This window comes from Taudactylus pleione, unplaced genomic scaffold, assembly GCF_031769625.1.
Source record: "Taudactylus pleione unplaced genomic scaffold, aTauple2 ptg000454l, whole genome shotgun sequence".
In the NCBI taxonomy this organism is placed as follows: Eukaryota; Metazoa; Chordata; class Amphibia; order Anura; family Myobatrachidae; genus Taudactylus; species Taudactylus pleione.
In genome coordinates this window covers 10871578-10889794 of record NW_028284856.1, presented here as the reverse complement: position 1 = coordinate 10889794, position 18217 = coordinate 10871578, and the positions used below count along the sequence as shown (strand labels likewise).

Genomic DNA, 18217 nt, shown 5'->3' with positions numbered 1-18217 from the left:
TTGGAGGTCGCTCTGCTCAGCCCTTCAAATAAAACTCAAATTTTCTACCGCTTATCACCCCCAGACCAATGGTCAGACCGAAAGGGTCAATCAAGACCTGAAACAGTTCCTGCGCACTTTTGTCTCCTCCTCCCAAGATGACTGGATTGAACTTCTTCCTTGGCCCGAATTTGCTCACAATAATCATTATCACACATCCACCAACTCAACTCCTTTTTTTACAGTTTTTGGTCATCATCCTCGAGTGCCAGATTTCCCTCTTCTTCCAACATTAGATGTGCCTGCGGCCAAGATGTCTCTTCGACGGTTCTCCAACATCTGGGAAAAGGTTCGTTCCTCTCTGACTAAAACCTCAGCTCGGTACAAGAGATTTGCTGACCGCCATAGACGAGCGGTTCCCAAGTTCCAACCTGGGGATATGGTCTGGCTCTCAACTCGAAACCTAAGACTCCGAGTACCCTCAATGAAATTTGCCCCGCGGTACATTGGTCCATTCCCAATCGTCAAAGTCTTGAATCCTGTGGCCTACAAGCTAAAACTTCCTCCATTCCTTCGCATTCCAAGCTCTTTCCATATTTCTCTTCTAAAACCACTGGTCTTAAACCGATTTCAGAAGGTCCTTCCCAAAGCTTCTAGTGTTCAAACACAGCAAGGAGAGGAGTTCGAAGTTTACAGTATCTTAGATTCCCGTTGTCGATACAATCGTCTTCAATACCTCATCGACTGGAAAAATTATGGTCCGGAAGAACGAATCTGGATAAATGCCTCCGATGTCCATGCGCACTGTCTGGTCAAAGCGTTCCATATGAAATTTCCTCATAAACCAAGGAAGTGTCCGGTGGCCACTCTTGAAGAAGGGGTACTGTCACACGCTGCCCTGGAGACCCCAGAATCAGATCCCGCCGCTTACCTTTGCGGGTGCTGATCCACGCTGTCTTCCGGCTCCCGCGCCGTACTCCTCTCTCAGGGCGGTCTCCTCTGTTGTCCTCTGGAGGGTCCCGCTGCTGTGCTGCTTCCACGTCGGCTCCTGCTGATCGCTGGTCTCCGCTGGTTACATCCAAGAAGCACTGTCCTCCGGTCCATGGGCGCGGCCATCTTGGATTGCCCATGTGACTCCATTCCACCAATGGGGAATCTTCACCTTCTTTCTCAGCCTGTCAGCTCTCAGCGTCTACTATAAAAGGATCCCCAATGCTGACACAAGTTGCCAGTGCAACTAGTCTCTTAGTTTTACTAAGTGAGCCTTCTCACTGTGCTCCAAAGGTGTTTCGGCTACCCAGCCGCTCCACGTAGCGTCCCAGCAACCGTCTCCACTCGGCTACCCAGCCGCTCCACGTAGCGTCCCAGCTACCAACGTCTCCACTCGGCTACCCAACCGCCCCACGTAGCGTCCCAGCTACCAACATCTCCATTCGGCTACCCTGCCGCTCCACGTAGCGTCCCAGCTACCAACGTCTCCACTCGGCTACCCAGCCGCTCCACGTAGCATCCCAGCTACCAACATCTCCACTCGGCTACCCAGCCGCTCCACGTAGCGTCCCAGCTACCAACGTCTCCACTCGGCTACCCAGCCGCTCCACGTAGCCACCCAGCTACCAACGTCTACCCACGGCTATCCAGCCGTTCCACGTAGCCACCCAGCTACCAACGTCTACCCATGGCTATCCAGCCGCTCCACATAGCCACCCAGCTACCAATGTCTACCCACGGCTATCCAGCCGCTCCACGTAGCCACCCAGCTACCAACGTCTACCCAGCCGCTCCACGTAGCCACTCAGCTACCAACGTCTACCCACGGCTATCCAGCCGCTCCACATAGCTTCCCAGCTCCTAACGTCCACTCAAGGCTATCCAGTCTTTCCAAGTGGCTTCCAAGCTACCACGCCACTTCTACACTACTCAAACGCCCCATCAGTTCACTGCTCCCTCTCATGCGGAGGAACTTTATTAAGCCAAGTCTCCTCCAGCGAGCATCTGCGCCAACTAGTACAGGTCCTAGGCCCAGTCCGGGAACACAGCCTCTAAATCCCACGTCTGTGACAGGCTGGCTTCGGCACTCCCCCAAAACGGTGGAGACGCTCCTCTGCTTTCAACAACGCTCCTCGCCAAACGACTGCAGCAGTATTGTGGTACATGCGTACTGCGTTTCCAGTGCATGCACAGTCAATTAAACATTGGTAATTTGCGAATTAATCTACACTGCGTCCACCTCTGAATCAGCTCCCCTGGTGTTCAAGCAACTACCATGTACACTTAAGTGCCAAAAGACATGGGATAGTTTCCTAGTATCTAGCCCAGCAATGTGCAGCAATTCAACGTGGCATTGATTCCACAAGTGGACGGAAGTCCTCTGACCCATGCCGTCTGGATAGCCTCCTACAGCTCCCTGATATTTGTAGGTGCAGGATCTTGGGTGCGAACGAACCTCTCCACCACGTCTCATAAATGCTAGATTTGGTTCATGTCGGGTGAACGTGGTGGTCACATCATTCGTCTGAACGCTCCAGAATGCAATTCGAACCAATTTTGGACAACTTGGGACCGATGACATGGTGCATTATACTGCTGGAGTATTTAAACATTGTGGGGGTACACATAGTCCATTAAAGGCAATGTAACGTAGCGGTTACTGGTCAATGATGTGTTCAGACGGACCAGCAGACCCAACCCATGCCACGTGAACACCATTATGGAACCACCACCAGCCTGCACGGTAAGTGCTTTGATCAAATCATGACAAAATCCCCTTGTTTTATTTGCTGCACACACATAAATTTGCAGTATATTATTGTTAGCGCCGATAGCAAAAGTTTTTCTGTTTTGTATACATATATGGCATTAATATAGCCATGCTGCTGGTACCATGTATGATATGGGTAAAACCGAGCGCGGGCATATTTCTTTTCTGTTTTGTTTCAAAATTTTGCCTTGTGCTATCATGGCAGCTTTCAATTAAGGCTATAAAAGGCCTAGTTGGGTGTGGCTAACAGCCAGCCCTGTATAGATGTGTCCCTCTGTATCTAGGAGGTGAGTACATTTAACTGCAATGTAATGATGTGCTAGGCATATATGCTAGTGTTAGGGACCTGCAGAAAAATGGGGTCCCTTGATGCTGGGCTGCAGGCTTAAGTGCTTTGATCAAATCATGACAAAATCCCCTTGTTTTATTTGCTGCACACACATAAATTTGCAGTATATTATTGTTAGCGCCGATAGCAAAAGTTTTTCTGTTTTGTATACATACCAGCCTGCACGGTGTCTTGTTGGCAACTGGGGTCCATGTCCTCATGGGGTCTGCTTCACACCCAAACCCTACCATCAGCCCAAAACAACTGAAATCATGACTCATTGGACCTCGTCACATGTTGCCAGTCCTCCAGTGTCCAATTAGCGACGTCACAAGCCCAGGTGAGGCGCTGTGTTTAATGTTGTATTGTTAACAAGGTCACTTTCGTGGGTCTTCTGCTCCCATATCCCATGGAAGTTTAAGAACGCTTCACTGACCTGTTGGATATTTGTCTGGTACCTCCAACATTGAATGTGCACGTGATTTGAGCCAGTGTCGCTTGTCTGTTACCAAACCGCTGGTCATGATCATTAAATCCCTGTGATTGGCAACTGCGCTGTCCACAGTGAGTGGTAATGCCTTCCATGAGGTATTCCCAGTACACACGTGACACCATAGATCGAGGAATGGTGAGTGTGCGAATAGCTTCAGAAATGGAATGTCCCATCCATTGGGCACACACTATCATGCCCCGTTAGAAATACGATAATTTATGTCACCTTGCCATGAGCAGCGTAGCTGATGTTCAATCGGACTCAGCTGATGAAGATCTGTACATTTCCAAGACGTCACAGAATGGTGACGCCACCTACCATTATATTTGTAACTACCATGTATGCACTTATGACCTGATATGCCTTTTTGTACTTTTGTATGAAATTTGTGCAGGGCAACGGGCCCCTTGTGGCTACCTAGAAATAAATGATGATAATAACAACAACAATAATTTAAGTCTGTTGGTATTTGCATTTAAATTAAGGATGTGCAGGCTCGGATTAGTTTGATCTTCCTGCCAAATTCCGATTTTTTCTGCCAAAAATTGGGTCTCAGAAAGAGGCAAAACGTCATCTTTCATGGACAAACATCATCATTCCTGTACAAAAGTCCTTGAAAGATTATGTTTGTCCATGAAAGATGACGTTTTGCCTCTTTCTGAGACCTGATTTTGGCGGCAAAAATTAGAATTTGGTGGGAAAATTAGAACTAATCCGAGCCTGCACATCCCTAATTTAGATAGTGCTTTACAATGTCCTCACAATATGTAATTAGTATTATTACTCATTATACTGTTCTTTCCAGAGCCATAGAGAGGCTGGTGCGGCCGGTGTCTCGGCACAGGGTGGAATCCTCCAAGGTCACCGGCTGCAACCTGCCCGGCTCTGGAGGTTTGCAGGTAGAGACCTCCTGGAGTGCTATGCGGCTCTCACAGAGCAACACTGAAGAAACCCCCGCCCTCCACCCTGCCGCAGACTGAAATGGTATGCCCATACAGGGAGGAGGAGGCGGGGGAGAGCGAGAGGGGTGGCAGTGCAGCACAGGGCGCACTGCCATCCTAATACGGCGCTGGTTCTTTCAATAGGGCAGATTTAAAATACAGTTGGAGAACAATTAAATAAGAAGGGTTTCACAAGAGTTTCAAATTAGAAATAGACAAATTGTCCCATACATACCTGTATCGTGATTGTCACTTTTGTTGTCTTGGAATTCTACTGTAAGTACATTCCCAGTATCGATTTTTGGTTCATTTTTACAAAACTCCCATCTTTTTAGCTGCAGTTGCTGTAACCAGTACATCTTTGTATGATTGTTAACTGCCTGAGAAAAATAAGTAGAATTAAACAGCACTCAAAGCCCAAGTTGAAAAGCATCTGCTGATCTGGTAAAGGAAGACTAAACAGTAGTACTATCAGTAAAAATGTTAATGCTTCAGGAACTTATTTATCTGAAGATGTCAGAGGTCACCACCTTTTCACATTATTTTAGTATCACATAAATTTATTAAAGGGCAATTGGAGTACTTTTCCTGAGAAACTACTCCAATCCCTTCAATTCACATATTTTTAGTAATATTGGTAAGCTATACACATTTACTAATTGGCCTTTTCGATATGTCTGGGGTGACATCACAACTGATACGGGCAGTTGTGATGTCAGTGTCAGTGGTCTTTGCAGCAGATGTGCACGGGCGGTCGGCGGGTTGCCCGTACACAAATGCAGACGCCAGATATATCTGCATCGGCTGTGCTGCAGCGTCGACTTGATATGTCTGAACAACGTCGTTCATTGACATATCTGGTGTACACATCCACCGATGCACTCGCTATATATCGCTCATCGAGAGAACAAGCGATTTATTGTACCCAGCTTTAGAAAGCATTGACGGGTCAAGGTGATGGTGGAGGGTTGGCCAAATTATGGGACATGGTCACACCTGTCCAAACAAAATGAATGAAATCTACTATGCATGCGTCGTGGATGGGGACATTCTCCCCCCCCTGCACAGCTAACCCAGGCCCCTTAAACAAGCCTGGGCCTCAGCTTCAGTGCAGATAATGATAACATATAAAATAGTAATGTTTCTACTGCTTTAACATTCTACCCTCCACTTCCTTTATTTGTTACGGTTCGTCAATGATCTGTTCTAAGGGCCTGCTTCAGAGATGGACGGATTTGCAGAGCCGCTGTGCAAAGCTGTCCATCTCCTATGCAAATGCAGAAGGAGGTGTCAGACACCTCCTTGCAGTGCCAGATTAAGGTCCACATGGGCCTGGAGCTGAAATGTATGAAGGGCCTACTGTGTGTGGCCGCAGGGAGGTGTGACTAACGCTGCAGGAGTGTGACTAATGATGTGGGGGTGTGGTCTACACAGAGTATGCTACCTTAAAAAACCCTCAATCTCCCTCCCCTCTTCGCTTAATGTGATAGTTCACAAATAAATGTGTTAATGTGACTGTAATATGACAAAAAAGAAAAATGGCACTTAATGATGATGTAAATATGAAACCCCTCTACTATGTGGGTCAATTAGTGATGTCATGATTGCGAAATCTCTCTATATGCAAAAAGAGAGACCTTACCTTACTAATAGCTATAGGGCTATATCTATTCAATTATGTGGTCTACCCCAGAAAATTAAGAATCAAATTGTGGCAATAGAGATTACTGTTCCACTCGGATGTATCCATTTTAATCGCTAGGACAAGGACTCTGATAAGAACCCGTCCTGACAATGAGAAAGTAGTAAAGTAAAACGTATCCGCAATCACTTTACTTCTATCTACGGATCCTCTTGTGACTACTGGAAAGATTGCACATTCGCAGCAGTCGCAAAGGTGCTGTAGATAGAAGTGATGTGATTGTGGATGCAAAGCACTTTGGGACATCCTGTAGCTCACCAGAGAGGGATTGCAAAGTCCCATTTCGGCAGGACAGTCCTAGATCAGGTGAAGATGGTGTTAGCCCATGCAGACAAGCTCTACAAAGCTTTCTTGATCTTGGTAAATATCGTCCCCATGTAAATCTATGGATGCTGAGCAAGCAGGCGGATGGAAAACAGGAGACTTCTCCAATATCTCCTGCTTTCCTCTTTTGGCAAAATTTGCAAAGCGTTTTGGGACGTCCTGCACCAGAGAGGGGTTGCAAGATCCCTCTTAAACAGGGCATCCCCATAGCAGGACGGGACGGCTGCTGCAGAAGTGAGCAGATTGAGATATCTTTCCTCTTCCTCCTGTTGCTTGTACCATTGCTAATATATAAATATAAAAACTTTATAATCTAAAAGCAATCAGTTACATACATTCAAAGTTAAAATAAGCAACATGGGACAAGCCTGGTGCAGTCGCTGACCTCCAAGGACCCGTTAGCACAGTTCCCCGTAAGGACTGCTCTCCTGTAACGCTTTGTGTTCCGGAGTCCCTGCCGATTAACTGAACACAGAGCGTAAGCGTAACTGATTGCTTTTATACTATAAAGTGTTATATACACTTTTTTGTGCTCTGCTTTTCTGTTTCTAGAATACACAATACCGGGCTGGGTGAAGCTATTAAGAGAAGCGGCCCTTTTAAAGAGTGGAAGTCATAGACTAAGCACAAGTGGACTCTGGCCCTGATTTAGAGGCGGTCGCTCTGACAGAGTGCTCACTCTGAATCAGGGCCGGTCTTTTTCTTTTCAGAACGGCCTCCCACAGCTATAGCGAGCGGCCAGGAAGATGGTCGCGATGGTCAAGACCATCGCGCTTGCGACGAGACCCTTGTGGTAGGGTCTCGTTGCCGCAAGCCCCAGAGAGCTTTCGGCTCAAACAGTCACTTGTAATGTCAGTGGGGCCAACCCCAGACAGTAGGCATTCTCATGGGAACGCCTCCGTCTGGGCAGCCACCCCCCCGGCCCGCCTACCAAAGGGGGCGTGCTGTCACTCAACATCGACAGCACGCCCCCTTTGGTGCGAGACCCGAAGCGACGGCTTGCCTGTCGCTATCCAGGGTCTCGCGCATGCGGACGGACCCGGTTGCGAGCGCTCAGTGCTTGCAACCGGGTCTGAATCAGACCCTCATTGCGCAATTATCCATTATATATATATATATACATACATACACACTGTATATATATATATTTATATATACACTACACATACTGCACAGTATATATATATATATCACATAAAATATACATACACACATATATATACTGTATATATATATATATACACACATATATATATATATATATATATATTATATGTATTATATATATATATACACACACACACATATAATTATATATATACACACACACACACACACACACGTACAGTCAGGTCCATAAATATTGGGACATTGACAGAATTTTCAGATTTTGGCCTCTATTCACCACCACAATGGTTTTGAAATGAAACAAACAAGATGTGCTTTAACTGCAGACTTTCAGATTTAATTTGAGGGTAATTACATCCAAATCGGGTGAACGGTGTAGGAATTACAACAGTTTCAATATGTGCCTCCCACTTTTTAAGGGACCAAAAGTAATGGGACTATCAACTCAAAAGCTATTTCATGGACAGGTGTGAGCTATTCCCTCGTTATTTCATTGTCAATTAAGCAGGTAAAAGGTCTGGAGTTGATTCTAGGTGTGACATTTGCATTTGGAATCAGTTGCTATCAACTCTCAATATGAGATCCAAAGAGCTGTCACTATCAGTGAAGCAAGCCATCATTAGGCTGAAAAATCAAAACAAACCCATCAGAGAGATAGCAAAAACATTAGGTGTGGCCAAATCAACTGTTTGGAACATTCTTAAAAAGAAAGAATGCACTGGAGAGCTCAGCAACACCAAAAGACCCAGAAGACCACGGAAAACAACTGTGGTGGATGACAAAATAATTATTTCCCTGGTGAAGAAAAACCCCTTCACAACAGTTGGCCAAATCAAGAACACTCTCCAGGAGGTAGATGTATATGTGTCAAAGTCAACAATCAAGAGAAGACTTCACAAGAGTGATTATAGAGGGTTCACCACAAGATGCAAACCATTGGTGAGCCACAAAAACAGGAAGACCAGATTAGAATTTGCCAAACAACATCTAAAAAAGCCATTACAGTTCTGGAACAACATCCTATGGACAGATGAGACAAAGATCAACTTGTACCAGAGTGATGGGAAGAGAAGAGAAGGAAAGGAACTGCTCATGATCCAAAACATACCACCTCATCAGTGAAGCATGGTGGTGGTAGTGTCATGGCGTGGGCATGTATGGCTGCCAATGGAACTGGTTCCCTTGGATTTATTGATGATGTGACTGCTGACAAAAGCATCAGAATTAATTCTGAAGTGTTTCGGGCAATATTATATGCTCATATTCAGTCAAATACTTCAGAACTCATTGGATGGTGCTTCACAGTGCAGATGGACAATGACCCGAAGCATACTGCATAAGCAACCAAGGAGTTTTTTAAGGCTAAAAAGTGGAATGTTATGCAATGGCCAAGTCAATCCCCTGACCTGAATCCGGTTGAGCATGCATTTCACTTGATGAAGACAAAACTGAAGGGAAAATGCCCCAAGAACAAGCAGGAACTGAAGACATTTGCAGTAGAGGCCTGGCAGAGCATCACCAGGGATGAAACCCAGCGTCTGGTGATGTCTATGCGTTCCAGACTTCAGGCTGTAATTGCCTGGAAAGGATTTGCAACAAAGTATTAAAAAGTGAAAGTTAGATTTAGGATTGTTTAGTTTGTCCCATTACTTTTGACCCGTTAAAAAGTGGGAGGCACATATAGAAACCGTTGTAATTTCTACACCGTTCACCTGATTTGGATGTAATTACCCTCAAATTAAATCTGAAAGTCTGCAGTTAAAGTACATCTTGTTTGTTTCATTTCAAAGTCATTGTGGTGGTGAATAGAGGCCAAAATATGAAATTCTGTCAATGTCCCAATATTTATGGACCTGACTGTATGTGTCATTGATTAGTTAGCATTTGTGGTCAGCTGTAGCATGTCTCAATCAGACTTTCTTTAAGTTTAGAATCAGTATAGAGGCAGCCGTGGATGTCGATGGCAGCCGTGTATTATAAGCACTAAGTGTGTTATAACACAAAGTGTAATTATATAACAGTTAAAAAAAAACAGTTGAACAAACAATGAACAACATCTACAACAAGGTAATTACAATATCATTCCTTACCAGTAGTTTGTGTGCTGTGCATTATTGATTGTATTGCAAAAATGTATCAAAAACTTCTATTAATGATCTCACTCCATGGAATCATCTCTAAGACTACTACATCCTTTACTCTCCCTGCAGCTCATCCTTTTGTACATATTGCTGCCTCAGTACTTTCCTCTTCTCTTACAAACACATATGAGCTTTTAACTTATCTAAACACATTGACAATAACATCCACAACCTCTCGCCATAACAAACATTCTGTCAAATCCCACAAATATATTTATATCTCGCTCCTGTTGCTTCTATTAGCTGGTGACATATCTCCAAATCCAGGCCCAACTCACATGCCACACCCACAACAAACTATAAATCCAGCTAACCTCATAAATATTGCATGCCTCCCTTCACCATCCAAGTCACTAAAATGTGCATTATGGAATGCACGCTCTGTCTGCAACAAACTAACATCCATCCATGACCTCTTTATTTCAACCAACCTCAACCTTCTGGCAATAACAGAAACATGGCTAACACAATCAGACACTGTCTCCCCTGCTGCACTTTCACATGGTAACCTACACTTCTCACACACCTCCAGGCCTGGCAATTGTAAAGGAGGTGGGGTAGGAATATTACTCTCCCAATCTTTCACATTCACAGTTCTCCCACAGGTACCTTCACTCACATTTACATCATTTGAAGTACATTCTATCAGGACTTTCACCCCTTTCTCTCTGCGAGTTGCTGTTATCTATCGCCCGCCTGGGCCACCGCACCAATTTCTGGAACATTTTTCAGCCTGGCTCCCTCACTTCCTATCCTCAGACATCTCCACCATCATTATGGGTGATTTCAATATCCCCATTGACAGTCCACAATCTCCTCATGCCACCAAACTATTATCTCTAACCTCCTCTCTTGGCCTCTCCCAATGGACTGACTCCTCTACTCATAAGGAGGGCCACTGCCTTGATCTTGTATTTACCAGACTATGCTCAGTTTCTGATTTCACTAATGCTCCTTTCCCTCTCTCAGATCACAATCTTATCACCTGCACACTTTCCTCCATTACATCAACCTCAATGTCAGTGAAATCAACCAAACCTACTAAAACCCGCAGAAATATTAATGTGATTAACTTTCAACAACTATCTACCTCTCTACAACAACAACTCTCACCAATTTCAGCACTCACTTCTCCTGAGAATGCTGCATCACAGCTAAACCAGATTTTAGTAAAAGCCCTCGATGAAGTAGCTCCAGCTACCCATCACACTCCGCGTAGACTCAGACGTCAACCGTGGCATTCTAACTTAACAAGGCATCTACAAAAACTCTCACGTAAAGTAGAACGTCAGTGGCGAAAGTCTCGCACTCCAAGTGACTTCCTCACATATAAGTCTATCTACAACTCTTATCGTACTGCTCTGGACACTGCCAAGCAAATATATTTCCAATCTCTAATCTCTGCTCAAGCCTCTAACCCCAAGCGACTTTTTAATACATTTAAACTGCTTCTTACCCCTCCCTCACCCAAGCCACCTGCTACTATCTGTGCACAAGATCTTGCTTCCTATTTCAAGGACAAGATTGATAATATCCGAAATGAAATGTTATTCTCTTCCTCAGCTAGTGACCTACTCAATTCCCTACCTGAACCCTCTGGCACATTCTCTTCATTTGACCCCACAAATGAAGATGAAGTATCTACACTCTTCTCATCCTCCTACTCTATTACCTCTCCTCTAGATCCTATACCCTCACAAATTAGTAAAGCTCTGTCTCCTGTGCTCATCCCAACCCTAACTAAAATCTGTAATCTCTCTCTTTCTACTGGCATCTTTCCATCACTGTTCAAGAATGCAGTGATTACTCCCATTCTGAAAAAACAAAATTCTGACCCTAACACTCTCTCTAATTACCGTCCTATCTCCCAGCTCCCATGCCCCTCCAAGCTACTGGAGAGACTTGTCTACACCCGCCTCACACACTTTCTTAACACCCACAACTTATTGGACCCACTTCAGTCTGGCTTCCGTTCCCAGCACTCCACAGAGACAGCACTGACTAAGGTAGTAAATGATTTGGTCACTGCCAAGGCTAAAGGCCATTACTCACTTCTAATTCTTCTAGATCTCTCTGCTGCTTTTGACACTGTTGACCACTCTCTTCTCGTACAAACATTACAATCCCTAGGTCTTAAGGACACAGCCCTTTCTTGGTTCTCTTCCTACCTATCTGATCGCTCTTTTTCTGTTCGTTTTTCTGATTCTGCCTCCTCTTCGCTACCTCTATCAGTTGGAGTACCGCAAGGCTCTGTCTTAGGTCCTTTGCTATTCTCAATCTATACCACCTCTCTTGGCAAACTAATCCGCTCTTTTGGATTTCAGTACCATCTGTATGCGGATGATACTCAAATCTACCTATCCTCTCCAGATTTATCACCATCTGTATTGGTCCGTGTCACTGAATGTATTTCTGCCATTTCATCTTGGATGTCATCTCGCTACCTGAAACTTAATATTTCTAAAACAGAATTAATTATATTTCCACCGGCCAATAACAGTTACCAATCTGATCTCTTTATCACTGTTGATAACTCAACAATCCACCCCACCCCACAAGCTCGCTGCCTTGGTGTCATCCTTGATTCTGAATTGTCCTTTGTTCCCCACATTCAATCTGTCTCAAAATCATGTTACATACATCTAAAAAACATATACAAAATTCGACCATATCTCACACAAGACACTGCAAAAACTCTAATCCATGCACTCATTATTTCCCGCATTGACTATTGCAATAGTCTCCTTACTGGTCTTCCCAAAAACAGGCTATCGCCATTACAATCCATTATGAATGCAGCTGCGAGGCTTATCTTCCTTGCCAAACGTTCATCATCTGCTGCCCCGCTCTGTCAGTCCCTCCATTGGTTGCCAGTTTTCTACCGTATTCAATACAAAATACTGTTACTTACACATAAGGCCATTAACCGAATTACACCAACATACATCTCTTCACTCATCTCAAAATATCTCCCAACCCGACCTCTCCGCTCAGCACAAGAACTGCGTCTCTCATCCCCACGCATTACTTGCTCCCATTTACGGTTACAGGACTTTCTTCGGGCTGCACCTACTCTATGGAATGCCTTACCACACACAATAAGACTTACCTCTACTCTTCAATCCTTCAAGCGTTCCCTGAAAACTCACCTCTTCAGACAAGCTTATCAGACTCCAGAACCGACCACATAACCTTCATAGCTTCCATGTCTTATCACATCCCCTCTCACAGTCCATACATAACCTCACATATTGTCTTTCTTTCACATACTCCTGACATTTTGCCGACATTCCTATGTGACTGGATCAAGCAGCCCACCAAGAAACTCTGCATTCTGGCCAGACCAAATTGCAATATATATAGCACCTATCCTTGTGTATCAATGCCTGTTTCCCTATAGATTGTAAGCTTGCAAGCAGGGCCCTCTTACCTCTATGTCTGTCTGTTATTACCCTGTTTTGTTCTATCAATGTTTCCAATTGTAAAGCGCAACGGAATATGCTGCGCTATATAAGAAACTGTTAATAAATAAATAAAATAAATAAATATACATATATATATATACATGTACATATACATATACACACACACATAAATATATATATATATATGTGTTCATCTTATCAGTACCTTCAAACTGATTGTCAGCAGCACTGCAGCAGCCAGCAAGATGTATGAGGCCTCTGTTCTGTGTCCCCGATCACCAGCAGCCAGCAGGACCGACTGACCCATTCTCGTGACACCTCAGAGGGACAGTCCCTGGCCGTCGAGTAGCCCTCAGGCCCCTCACAGAGATCACCGATAGTATGCGGCCGCCGGACTGCTTCTTTCTGGGCACCGCCGCGAAACGTAGACAGGGTGGCACTTAAGGGACGTCGCACGTCGTGACGTCACACAGCGAGGGACTCTTTGTGTATGCGGTGCAGGGAAGGCTAGTGAAGCCTTCCTCTGCGTTGCTGTGTGATCGATTTATGTCAGTATTCAATCCCGGGGGGGAGGCTTGCAGCTCGCGGTTGGGGGGAGGGGTCATGGATGCCCGCTAGCAGGTTGCTGTACCAGGAAAAAAAATTCCTGTCTACAGCAGAACAGAAGATGCTGTGGGCCTATTTTTAATGGGGGGCCTGGAGCTGAAGCTCCATCCGCCCCATTGTTAATCCGGCCCTGCCTCCTTGCTGCATTTGCGATCCCCGTCGTAGGCTGGGATCACCATCACAACCATCAGGCCGGGAGTGCCACTCGATTTCAGGCGCCTCCCGGCTGTTCCGGTAGAGTAGGCAAGTATGCTCAAGAGACATCATCTACCTTCACTCTCAGAACTTAACATTGTTTTGTTGAGATAATTGTGCCAACAGTTTCCCTACAATAATTTTGTTTTTACAGGGTTTCCACTTTCAGATTGAGGGCGGGAAGTACTAAGCCTAAAATGCTGTAAAAACTCAGAAAATCCCCATTTTCTGAGTTTGGACGTATTCCCATATGAACCAAGCTCAGGAACGAGATACATTCCGGAGCTTGCACCCAGGGGGCAATGCCATCTGCAGATGATGTTGTCCAATAGAAGCCTTTGGGCTTCTTTTCACATTTGCTTCTAAGAGGGATTCAATTGGATCCCTCCCAGTGACCCCTACGGAACGCAGAAGGACTCCTGGGTCATAAACCTGGAAGTCATTCTGTCGCAAAGGACAGCTCTTATTGGGAGAGCTATCCTTTGGAATTTTCTATTTACACACTGGCGTTATTAAAACCAGTACTATGAACCCGCTAATTAGGGATGGACATCGATGTTTACGAACCATCATGTTTTCTGTTGATGGTGATACTTTTTCCATTCAATAGTGGCGTTTTGATGTTTATCACCGTTGATGGTAATGGTTCGGTGGTGTTCCAATGATTACCTGTTTATGTTTTGTTTAAAACCAGAGAGTTTCACCGCCCCTGGCTCCATCCTGGCTGCTGCTTTCTGTCTCTGCAGATTAGGGCATCTTTGGTTCGTTGGAGGCTGTCCCTGTCTGCCTTAGACATGTCCTGCTCGGCCCCTCCTTTCTCTAGGCTGCAGCTAGGCAACAGAGCACATTGCTTGCTCTAATTGGCTTTCTCAGACAGTGAGAACCAATCAAAGCGCAGCCTCATCCCTGCAGCAGCAGCCAGCTACGCAGACACACACCACGGAGCTTGCAAGCACTGCAGCAAAGTCGTCAGTCAGTCACTCAGTCAGTGGTAGCAGTGGTGTGCGGTATTGCGGATGTCCTGACTCTTGACGAACTATGCTTTGCTTCCTCCAGTGATGTGAGATGATGGACAGTCTAACTCCATCCACACTGGCCTTGTATTGCACATGCACAAATTAAGAAACCTGCGCAAACCATCACGATGGATTTACCATTAAATGCTTGTGATGCAATGGTACATAAGGCTGAGATTGTAGTCCCCATTGATAATAATGGGGACTGCAATCTGCAGTATTAATTAGCACCAATTTCTGTGAAATCTCCTGCATTGTGCACTAGTACTATACATGAAATTATGCAGAAACTGCAGATTCTACATAATTTTATGCAAAAAACAGCTACATAGGCCCCATAGTCATTGTCTGGTAATCGCCAGACAATAAATATAAAAGGGGTCACATCGTTTAAAAGAGGGATTGTTCACCATCATTAAATGGAAGTTAAAGTAGGGTATGAACAAGCCATATCGGTCCTCATACATGCACACAACACTCCCTGTATCACCAACCAGTTTTTGACCAGGACTGTGAGAGAAACTCATGGAAAAATGGGGGGATTTCAGCATGTTAAAAAAAAAAAAATTTTTGAGGTGGCTTTAAAAAATACATTTCATTTTGTGTGTCTTATTTTTTTAAATATAGGATATTATTATAAGTGATGAGTTTTCTCACATTCTTTTTTAAAACACTAGACCCACTGACATCAGTTATATATGGATTGGAGTCAGCAGTTGTTCTGTCACACACATGCAGCAATTTGCTGCCAATTCTGACTCAAATTACCTATTGGCCTGAATTGGTGCATGTATGGGCATGTTAAATGCATTGCAGACCCACACATTGGCCCTGATTCAGAGCCGGACGCTCTGACAGAGCGCTCGCTCTGAATCAGGGCAGTCCCTTCTCCTTTATAGCGTGCGGCCAAAATGATGGTCGCGATGGTCAAGACCATCGCGCCCATCGGGCTTGTGAAGAGACCCTGCGGTAGGATCTCGCTGCCGCAAGCCCTGGAGTGCTTTTGGTTCTATCAGAGCCAAAAGCACTCCCACTGACATCACTAGTGATGTCAGTGGGGCAGGCCCCAGACGGTAGGCGTTCCCATGGGAACGCCACCGTCTGGGCAGCCACGCCCCCGGCACGCCCACCAAAGGGGGCGTGCTGTCAATCACCATCGACAGCATGCCCCCTTTGGTGCGAGACACATAACGAGGGGTCTCACGCATGCGCACTACGGAGCCGCCTCCGTCGTGCGCATGCATACTTGGGCAACATCGACCCGCTTGTGAGCGCTCAGCGCTCGCGAGCGGGTCTGAATCAGGCCCATAGTTCATTAGGGCAGATATTACTAATATGTCCTTGCTTTCCCACAATCTCAGACACTGTGGACCTCATTCAGAGCCGATTGCTTGCTGCAAGCGATCGCTCTGAATGAGGGCGGCCACTTACTTTTTTAAGTGCCGCCTCCTGGTCGATCGCTAGGCTGTGGGTTACCACCCACAGCTCTTGTGATCGACCAGGGTGATGGTCAAGACCATCGCGACCATCGGGGCTTGCGACGAGACCCTAAGGTTGGGTCTCGTCAACCGCAAGCCCCAGGGAGCTTCCTGCTCTGATCGACCAGGAAGCTCCCCTCTGACATCATTGCTGATCCGTCGGGAATGCCTCCGTTTGGTCGGCCACGCCCCCTGCCCGCCTCCCAAACGGGGCGAGCTGTCACTCACCATCGACAGCTCGCCCCTTTTGGTGCGAGACCCGTAGCGACGGAGCACTCGTCGGTAGCTGGATCTCGCACATGCGCACGTCGGAGCCGGCTCCGACGTGCGCATGCCCAGTGGGGAAACATCGACTCGGTTGCGAGCGCTCAGTGCTTGCGGCGGGGTCTGAATGACCCCCTGTGTCCCTATATGCAGTATATACTGTGGCTAATTATTGGGACGAGACCTGTGGGTTTCCAGCAGAGAAGTCCATCACCTCCCTGCAGAATCCCTGGGAAAGTGAAACCACACTTCAGATGTAGCTAGCACCAATCAGATGTAACTAGCACCAATCACAGACTCACAATGGGTACACATCCTAGCAACATGCTACTGAAGGAAGTAGGAATAGGGTGACATAACTGTTAAAACTGGGTGGGAAATTCAAACTCCTGCATAGTATGTACAGTGCATCCGGAAAGTATTCACAGCGCTTCACTTTTTCCACATTTTGTTACGTTACAGCCTTATTCCAGAATGGAATAAATTAATTTTTGTCCTCAAAATTCTACACACAATACCCCATAATGACAATGTGTAAAAAGTTTTTTTGAGATTTTTGCAAATATAATTAAAAAAAACACACGTACATAAGTATTCACAGCCTTTGCCATGAAGCTCAAAAATGAGCTCAGGTGCATCCTGTTTCCACTGATCATCCTTGAGATATTCCTACAGCTTAATTGGAGTCCACCTGTGGTAAATTCAGTTGATTGGACGTGATTTTGAAAGGCATACACCTGTCTGTATATGGTCCCACACTTGACAGTGCATGTCAGAGCACAAACCAAGCATGTAGTCCAAGGAATTGTCTGTAGACCTCCCGAGACAGGATTGTCTCGAGGCACAAATCTGGGGAAGGGTACATAAAAATATCTGCTGCTTTGAAGGTCCGAATGAGCACAGTGGCCTCCATCATCCGTAAATGGAAGAAGTTCGGAACCACCAGGACTCTTCCTAGAGTTGGCCGGCCGTCTAAACTGAGCGATCGTGGGAGAAGGGCCCTAGTCAGGGAGGTGACCAAGAACCCGATGGTCACTCTATCAGAGCTACAGCATTCCTCTGTGCAGAGAGGAGAACCTTCCAGAAGGACAACCATCTCTGCAGCAATCCACCAATAAGGCTGTATTGTTGAGTGGCCAGACAGAAGCCACTCCTTAGTAAAAAGCACATGGCAGCCCGCCCGGAGTTTGCCAAAATGCACCTGAAGGACTCTCAGATCATGAGAAACAAAATTATCTGGTCTGATAAGACAAAGCTTGAACCAGGCTTGCCTACCCTCCCGATTTGGTCGGGAGCCTCCCAAATATCGGGTGCCGCTCCCGACCCCCCGGAAAGGCAGGCAAGCCTCCCGGCTGCAGCCTGCCCCCTGCACAACTACTAGAAAGCCCTGCAGCGGGGATGCCCGATGACGCGATTCGCGCTGAATCGCGTCATCG

At 45.8% G+C, this 18217-nt stretch overlaps 1 protein-coding gene across 2 annotated transcripts in view; it reads right to left on the bottom strand.

The window, feature by feature from the left end:
• TBC1D2 (TBC1 domain family member 2) overlaps positions 1–18217 on the bottom strand; it is a 194165-nt gene that overhangs the window by 120565 nt on the left and 55383 nt on the right. For both annotated transcript variants that reach the window (XM_088448387.1, XM_088448386.1), the window contains exon 3: positions 4738–4882. In XM_088448387.1, the coding sequence (XP_088304513.1) occupies positions 4738–4882 (145 nt within the window). The remainder of the gene's footprint in view (positions 1–4737; positions 4883–18217) is intronic.